The sequence below is a fragment of the Pangasianodon hypophthalmus genome, chromosome 15 (genome assembly GCF_027358585.1).
Source record: "Pangasianodon hypophthalmus isolate fPanHyp1 chromosome 15, fPanHyp1.pri, whole genome shotgun sequence".
NCBI lineage: Eukaryota > Metazoa > Chordata > Actinopteri > Siluriformes > Pangasiidae > Pangasianodon > Pangasianodon hypophthalmus.
Window position 1 is genome coordinate 3,965,669 of NC_069724.1, and position 9,442 is coordinate 3,975,110.

The window sequence follows — 9,442 nt, forward strand, 5'->3', positions numbered from 1 at the left end:
ATATTGATGTTATGGTCAGGTGTCAAACTTTCTGTCATATTGTGTATGTTGACCTCAGCATGACCCAAGGAATCAGAGAAAAGGAGAACTGCATTGCATTTATTACTGCAAATGTACTGTATATTTGCCCTGTTGGTGGTGCTAGATTACTTGAGGAGCATACACCAAAATTGCTGTCTAGGTAGCTGAGACTGTCATCTATCACTGTCCTAAAGTTCATAAAAAGCATACAAAGTGTTCTGTGGGTTGCCATACTGCATTAAATTATGATAGCACCTTCAGTGCTTGGCCCCCTAATTAAAATGGTATGTTAAACACTTATCTTAAATAAGTATGTATAATAAGTATATACCATAAGTGTATACAAATTGTATACTCTTATGTAAATGTAGATAAATGTTTATCAAGGAAGTTTGGCAGTTTGATGCCATTTCATCATAAAATACCACATCCCTCCTGAAAGCCTGTTTAATACTGAATGAGGCTGATTTACAGGATAAAGAGACGTGGAAATAGCAGCGATATTGTTTTCCCCATTTTCTGCCCTTGCATCCATTATAACCATTCTCTGCAGGTTCATTCCAGTCACAAAACTGCATATTGAAGATCTCTCGTTGACACGATGCCATCAGAGCTACAGGAGTGGGCCTTTCTTAAAACACAGATCATTTCAAGCTCTTTTCAGAACACTTCAGAGAACAGAATAATTGAAGTGACCAAACAGATACCTGTCATTTTTAGGCACTGTATTTATTGGGGCAAAAGGAACCCTGACACCAGTGAAACCGTGTGCAGTTGCATTCTCATTCTATCTCTTCCAGGAATTTACCTCCAAGTTTAGACGCTATGTGCAGTGAGAGATGATTACACCTCTGCCGGTCATAAGGTTGCTTGCAGGGATAAATCTCCAGTGAGAGCAGATCTGATGTCGGAGTTCTGTGGCATCGACCTTCCTCAATCATTTCAGCAAGTTCCCGAGGTACAATGATGTCACATAAAAGATCTGTATTTGGTATTAGGATTTATACCACGGTGCAGTTGAATTCTTGAATCGGAAGGTGTGGATTAATTTTCTATAATAGCACATCTCTGAGAGTACTTTTGGCTGTGACTCATAGATCCTAACACATTACTGTTTCTATAGTAACAGCTCATTCACAGGGATTTGTAATGCTAATAATAGGATTAAGAAAACGTGCTGTATTTTAACAAAGGAACGCTTTCTGTAAGTAGACATTTATATAACATTTGTGATCATAACTTTGTGAAGGTAGATATGTTTTCTGCCATGTTGCATTTTGCGATCTCTCTGTAACATGACAAGCTGCATTTTTTTTTGTCTTATTAACTTCAAAATAGAAAGGAAATAAAAGAAAGCTTGATAAGGCAACAACTGTTTATAGCTGCTATAATGTAAGTGATAACAGGAACTAACTTGTCTCATGGACATTCCAGTTATATTAAGTATGATGTTTTGTTCACTTGCAGTCACTGGGAAATCGCTGTGGTGTAAGAGGAAAAAAACACTTCTGGATATATTGTTATTAAAAAATAATCCACTTAGCTTCATGCTGAGCTATTCCTTACTTTATTGTTAGGCAGAACCATTTCTCATAATCTCTAATTTCTCATCATTTCAATAAAGGAGATCAGGAACAGGATGAACAACCTGACGGGTTTATGAAATGAATAAATTAAATCAGATGAGGATTCTACAAGATTTGTCCTAAGATCAGAACAGTTAAATTTGGGTTTTGTAATGTCCTGGATTGAATTAGCAGCTTGGTAAATTTGTTGCGAAGATGTATTTGAGGGATTTCTATTGTAACCGCTTGAAGCGACTGTTTTTTTCCCCTTGCAAATTTCTCAATCATGTGCTTTAGGCTATTGTAATAATTATCGCTTGTCATATATTCAGTGTAGAGCTGATTCTTCTACTCATAATGCTGTGGCTCCTCTGGCCCTCTAAACCAGCCTGATCCATGAATCCTTCACATCTGCTTGGAGCTTTCTGCACTTCTGACTCAATCTCTGCTGCTGTGGCTGGTTCCACATGGATACCCTAAAGATAGGCACAGAATCTAAAATCTCACCTGGATACTGTACATTTGTACCTAAGAAGTGCTGGTTTAATCATAAGGACTATGATACTCATGCTCAACACATATAGTACTGTGTAACTTGCATATATTTGACTATACAGTTGTGATGAGTTACAATCTCATTATCTTAGAAAAGGACAGGTTCCCTTTTGAGTCTGGTTCCTCTCAAGATTTCTTCCTCATGTTGTCTCAGGGGATTTTTCCTAGCTCATTAGCAATCTAATAAAGCAATAGGCCACAAAGTAATTTTAATACAGTAATTTTATTATGGGTAATTTTATTGATGATACAATCACTTTAACACACGCCCCCTCTGGTGGCTTATTGCTTCTATAAAACAGTGACAAAAACATATCATAATTTAATTTTTGTATTAATTGTATTTGCAAAAAACAATTCTTCCACCATGTAATGTAGTCCATAAGTAAGCTTTGGTTGCTGAGCAACATAATGGGCAATATAATGATTTATTGGTGCAAAAAACCTGCTGCATTAAGTCAGGAATAACACACAACAGACTGTGAGGTTATACAATAATAATAATAATTGCCAGGGTGGTGTGATATGGTCCAACGCGAAGCGTTGATTTAATGTTATGGAACGTCTGAGAGACAAGTTAGTTCCTGTTATTACTTACATTATAGCCATGATAAACAGTTGTTCCCTCGCCAGTATCTTCTCCTCCCTCTCTCTATCTCTCTCTCTCTCTCTCTCTCTCTCTCTCTCTGTCAAACGACGCAGCTTGTCATTTTACCAAGAAACCAGAAAGTGTAAACTCCTCTGTCCTGAAGACTTTCCAGTGCAGGAAAACTTTACAAAGCACTGTGACACTTACAAAGTACTGATACTCAAGGCTTCTTCCATAAATGTTAAATAAATGTCTCCTAGCAAAAATAACATCACCCCATCAACGATTATATGTCTTACTTTGTTAAACAAGCTGTTTTTTTTGTGTCCAATGTTCAAGTCCCTGTGTATGAGCTGTTTCTATAGAAACAATAAAGTATTATGACAAGCACAGTAATATAAACCTGTCATTCATGTAACAGCTGGAAATACTGTCCGAGGCGTGCTGTTATGCAAAAATGAAGCACACTTTCTGAATAATCAAATTTGAGAATTCACCCACGCTGTGGTATAATAGAGAATTCAATTATTGTGATGCGGTCACAGGTGTGTGTATATCAAGGCTTTTACAACAGCTTGGCTCAACACGACTCAGTTTATCAGATTTTAGAACCAAAACTATCCATTTAATAAATTGTAATCTACATCTGGATTTCTATAAAGCTGCTTTGTGCCAATGTCTATTGTTTAAAAAAAATGACAAATAATATTGAACTGAATTGAAGTGATTATATGTAGAACCCTACAACCAAGTCTTTCCCCATAAGACAGTTTTAGAGCCCTTTAGGAAGCTAAGAGACTCTATCCAAAGATCTCTTGAACATTTTTGAAGGAGTGTACTTAAGCTCTTTGTGGTCTTTTGATTTATTTATTTTTTCTAAAAGTCAGACAGACCTTTCTGCAGTTTAATGAAATTTATTCCTGGAAAAGTCACACTTAATTCATTATTATCTAATACCAGGAAAATGTTTGACTTTAACATCTGTCAATAATTTCCCAAGGCTCATTAACACGCAGAAATCAAGGTCAATACACAGTAGTTCAGTATCAGGAAGCTCAGCTCTGGAAATGATTTCCACCAGGTACTTTTTTTTCTAATCAGATGTTCAAAGCATACGTTTCAATGCCAGCTCATTGTCCGGCACCCAGGGCTAAAGATAATTGTGAGAAAGTGTTTTGTTTCTGAATTACTAGAGAGAGGTTGGAGTTCATCCTCTCTCTGAGTGGCTGTTCCACACAATGCTGCTCCTCATCTGATTACTGTAGCACGTCCCCCGGTCATCCTCCCTAGCGTGACCTCGTTCTGTCTCTTTCAGGAAAAACGGGGCATATATGCTCTCATGTGATACTTTCTGCCTGTTCCCAGCACTTTATTCATGCTCTGTATGTGAACCAGCTGCCTCTTCTCTCTGTCTCATACTGTTTCCAATGCTAAATTTACTCTCTGTCTGGGTGTTTTTTTAGGGTCAGGGCTACAAACAAGCAGCCGTGCTGAAGCATTTATTCAGCCTTTGCGTCGGATTCTCTATGGGGTGCAGCGTTCAAAGAGGAAACTCTTCATTTTGGGGCGGGTTTGAACAGCAGGTGGTGAAGATGCCGCCCTGATGTTTTTTTTGTTTTTGTTTTTTTTTTAAAGTTTCACAGATTTGTTGCCTTGTTGTTGCCTTTGTGGAGAGGATGTGTGATTATAAAGGCAGTATATCCTTGTTAAAAGAATGGTGGTGCCATAGAAGAACCAATTTCTGGTTTCCTAAAGAATCTTTTGATTGATGGATTTGATTATGTGAAAGGATCTTTGTTGTGGAAAATTATTACTATAATATAGAAGACACAATGACTAAAGAATCATGAATCAAAAACCCAACATACAGTAGCTCTGTATAGTGAACCAAAATGGTTCTTCTTGCTTCTTTTTTTTTCTCAAAACTTTTATTTTAAAGCTTGTACACCTGCAGAAGGTTTTCTCTGCTTTCTAAATCCCTCTAGTTCCTGTCCCTTTAAAGATAGTCTAAGCCAAGTGGAGGTGATGCTGCCAGCTTCCAGTGCTGATTGTGTGGTTGCATTTGCTATTATAATGTTCCCTAAAGAAATAAGCAACATATGAGAGAACTTTCAGATAACTGATCGCTTAGGTCAATTAGCAATATTCTCTTCAGGGTATTTTTGCACATTATTTTACCATGTGAACATTAACTGAATACAAACTAATTGCTCAGACAGACATTCATTTATTCCCCAGTTTTAAAATTACAAGCATAAAGTGAAACACAAACAGGTCACAAATATCATTTTAGCATATGATCATTTTCATCTTCATCCAAACATTCAGTGTGTGCTTGTGTCATGTGGATGGGGGCGGAGTCATCCTGGAAGAGACCACTACCATCAGGATTATAGAAATGTTTCGTGACAGGATAAAGGTGATCAGTCAGAATAATTTGCAGTGACTCTTCCGTGTAAGGGGAATTGTAGACCCAAATCATGCCAGCGGGATATCCTCCAGAGAGCCACTGGATTCCTTTCATTTGCCACGCATAAATGAATTTCATTCATTTCCCCTTCAGAAATTGACAGTACAAATTAAATAGGCGTACTTCCTTTGCCTATACTAAAAGATATGTGTGTGTGTGTGTGTGTGTGTACCCGTTTTATCCGGTTTTTGACAGACCTTGTGATACATCTTTAATGCTTATACTTGGTAAGACTCATGAAAAGAAGCTTTTATGATGAGATAGAAGAGCTGGAGTTCAAAAGAAAGACAGAAAAAGACAGAAATGTGGGAAGGGTTCTCAGAGAATATGTGGCATCTACAAAGACTTGTTTTCCATGTTATTTTATCAGCCAAGGTAGAATTCACATTTGTCATGTCACAGCTGACATTACATTCATATCATACATATGGACCTAATATAGGCTTTAGAGACTTTCGCTTTTTCCTCCCAGTTTTCCTGTCATACGACAATCTACCAACCGGGGAGGGTGAAGGTGCTTCCTTTGAGACACGTGAAGCCAGCCAATCGCATCTTTTCAAACCGCTGCTCATTCTACATCACAGGGCAGCGTAGCGCACTCAGAGGAAAGCGCTATCTACCGTCTTCCGCATACATGAGCTCAATGATTGCTCCCGATTGGCTAGTGTTGCTGTGATTGACAGGGGAAGAGTATGCCATCCCTCCCACCCACAGAGCACGGCCAATTTTTGCTCCCTTGGCTCCCGGATGGCTGTGGCATCTTCAGGACTTGGACTCGCAATCCCCTGATAATACTGCGAATGCTTTTCTGTTGCACCAATCGGGACTCAATTTTTAATCTTGTGGAATGACAGCAAATATTTACAGTTATTTTTAAACCCTAAAACTGATGCTGAAAAGAGAGCAGCACAAACTATAGCCCAGGCCTGCACATCACAGATGGCATATAAACAAAATGCAGCAATACGCACTACAATCAAATACTACAGATAGGTAATGTCATTCGTGTCATTACTCTTTTCACAGATTGTGTAAAACCTTAAGCAGCTATGCTAATAACATAAGATGGCATGCCACTTTTATTTCAGGACCAAGGACAATGAAAAGACTGGATGGTGTTCCAGCAAACCACTGAGGTAGACTAGCATCAGTAAAACCACTAACTGTGGTTGTCACAGAAAGGATGTTAGAAATAAAGGATTCTTTATTTGCCTTTATCTCTAACATCCTCTATTGTTATTGTTACCTTCATTCTTATGTAACCAAAGGTGTCCAAGAGGCATAAAAAATAATTAGGAAAAGGTGTGGAAACGTTTAATTAGCACTAGCTAAGAAAAGCAGCTCCGTGAAATGACTTTGTTCTGTCCACCTTGTTTCACTGGAATTCTTTCCATTTTGACTTAAATTGGGTCGTAGTTTTAGTGTCTATTAAACAAGAAAGCTTTGTATCCAGCCATTTTATTTACATAAATTATAACACAAGAGTCATATACACCCACTAATCCCACTCACGACATTCTAGACAGACATTTTCCTAACTGAATTGAATCTAGCTTATTAGGTGCAAAAATATTGGAGGTATAGAGTCAGTATTGTTTACTCACAACAGTAAATAGGATTTAAAATTGGTGCCACTTATAGGTGGTTTTGCATGATGAAAACACGTCGTCCATCCACCAAAAATCCAATGCATCTGCATTCATTATCGCCATAATAAGGTTTTTTTTTTTTGGTTTACCAAGACTGATGAACAAATCTGACACATGGTATTATCTGAAGGAGATTTGTTTGGACCAGTATCCATTTAAACAAACAGTATGGATCATTTCATTTCATTTAAACATGATAGCATGAATCATTTGTTTGCAGTTAGCAGAAAGGCATTCTTTCTGGAGGTTTTGTTGGAACTGTCAATCCCTCCTACAGCCGCAGTCACAGCAAAATGCAAATCATTTGTGTCCAGCTACTCTTACATAAACACTGTAGATGTTAATCCAACATTAGAGACTTTACTGTGCATCAGTATTCAGTATTCAGTATTGTATAATGCTGGAATCTCAGCATCCCTATCTAGACATGTAAACAGGGAATATCTGCAAAAAGCCAACTGAGTTCCTTACAGTATTCACACACACACACACACACACACACAAAGTTCCATTCACTCTCTGCTGGGGCAGCAGGTAAAAGTGTGCACCAATTGCCCCTGGGTTTCAAGAGAATCTACATTCAGGCTCTCACTGGGTTGTGGCACATGATCTTTTTAAATGCTCTCCGAAAGTCCCGGTTAAAAATGGTGTAAATGATCGGGTTCACTGAGCTGTTGCAGTAGCCGATCCAGAAAAAGAGGTTAAAGAGGGTGTCAGGGATGGTGCAGCTCTCCCTGCACACGGCATGAAGGCTGTACGTGAAGAAAAACGGGAACCAGCAGAGCACAAAGACACCCATAACCACAGCCAACACGAAAGTAAAGCGCTTCTCGCGCATCTGAGCCAGTTTGGCTTTGGACAGGGAGTTCTGTCGGACACGACTCACCGGCTCATCGTCACACACCTCCGACGCACGTCCGTCCAGCTTGGCACGTGCGCACACACACGCCACTTCCACCTTGCCACCTTTGGCCGAGCGCGCACTGGAGACGCAGCTCTCTTCCAGATCGATGGCGTCCAGCTCGCCTTGGTTCTTCTCTTTAGAGCCGCAGGCACTCGGACTAGTCGCTTCGGACCTTCCTTTGCGTACAAACCCCGTCTCGGAGAGTGAGGGCTGGCGCGCCATGCTGGCTTTGGCCACAAACACGGTGGCAGCCCTTTGCTTGGCCACTCTGTAGATCTTGCAGTACACGGACACCATGATGAGGCCCGGTGCGAAGAAGGACACGGCGCATGATGCCAAGATGTACCACGTGTCGTTGTTAAGCAGGCACTCGAGCTCGTCATGCTTGGTCATGACAAGCGGAGGGAAGGAGATCACAGCTGAGATGAGCCATACGGCGGCGATCATGGCCTTGACGCGCCGCGGCGTGCGCTTCAGGTTGTAGCTCACGGCGCTCGTTACCGACCAGTAGCGGTCCAGGCTGATGGCGCACAAGTGCACGATTGACGAGGTGCAAAAGAGCACGTCGAGCGCCAGGTAGAGCGCGCACCACGTGCTGCCGAAGTACCAGTAGCCCATCACCTCGTTGGCCAGCGAGAACGGGATGACCAGCGTGGCCACCAGGATGTCCGCCGACGCCAGTGACACCAGGAAGAGGTTCTGAGGTGCGCGCAGAGCGCGGCTCGTGAACACGGCCACCACCACAAGCACGTTCCCCACGATGGTGACCAGAATGATCACGGTGACCACGAGGATGATGAAGGCGGCCGCGCAGCGCGAGTGTGGCGGAAGTTTGGGCGCGCTCGTGCCGTTCGCGGAGGAGTTGAGCGCCGGGAAACTCGCCTCCGCTATATCCATTCTTGATACATTTGCTCGAAGTCACCCATTGCTTCCATCCAAGCCTGCGCGCTCCATTCAGCTGTATTCCAACTAAACACTGTGCCGATGTTCCACAGTTTGTGCCGAATTGTGGAAGACGGAATTGTTTCTCTGGTCCGCGTCGTCGCGTGCGCGCTGTGTCCACTCATGCCCAGGCATTCTGACCAGGAACACTGAGTGCAAGTAATAATCCTGGATATACAAGATATTCTTCCAACTCTTAACGCATCATTTTAGGGGGGAAAAAAGTCTGCAGCTGGGGGGAATGCTCTTTCTTTTCGTGGTCGTAGCTTTGCGTTTCGCTTAACGAATGTGGGAGTGTTGGAGCTGGCATGTCACTTCAGGTTATGCGCTTGTGTGTGCAGAAAGAGAGAGAGAGAGAGAGAGAGAGAGAGAGAATGGGCGGAAGCAAATCGATGGTGCGGGACTTGATTTCACACTTTTAACGCTTTTTGTAAAGAAAACCTCGAATAATCGACGCCAATTGCAATCACATAGTAGGCTGTATACTACCATTGCACGAATAATGCACGAGCACATATCCTTCGCCACATGTTATCTCATTTGCTATGATAAAAAAATGCTATTACATGTTAATACATTGCATCACCATGGCATAAGCTGAGCATTTGGAGACTTATGAATTTCCATTCAGTGCTGCGCTCCCCGACAACGCTCCCTAACATCACGAAGTAATGAAACGTTTCCTAAGACATTTCTGAAACAACTCCTTTCAAATCACTCCGATCTTGGAGCTACTTTGCCATTCAA

The 9,442-nt window shown here is 41.3% G+C and overlaps 1 protein-coding gene across 1 annotated transcript; it reads right to left on the reverse strand.

Annotated features, from left to right (window-relative positions):
* Nucleotides 1–4,952: 4,952 nt before the first annotated feature.
* adra2db (adrenergic, alpha-2D-, receptor b) lies at nucleotides 4,953–9,101 on the reverse strand. The gene has a single exon (XM_026938758.3). The coding sequence runs from the start codon at nucleotides 8,648–8,650 to the stop codon at nucleotides 7,430–7,432; it is 1,221 nt and encodes a 406-aa protein (XP_026794559.3). The 5' UTR covers nucleotides 8,651–9,101; the 3' UTR covers nucleotides 4,953–7,429.
* Between the last annotated feature and the right edge of the window lie 341 nt (nucleotides 9,102–9,442).

Coding starts and splice junctions, on each gene's coding strand:
- adra2db (XM_026938758.3), bottom strand. CDS start 8,650: ATGGATATAGCGGAGGCGAGTTTCCCGGCGCTCAACTCCTCCGCGAAC.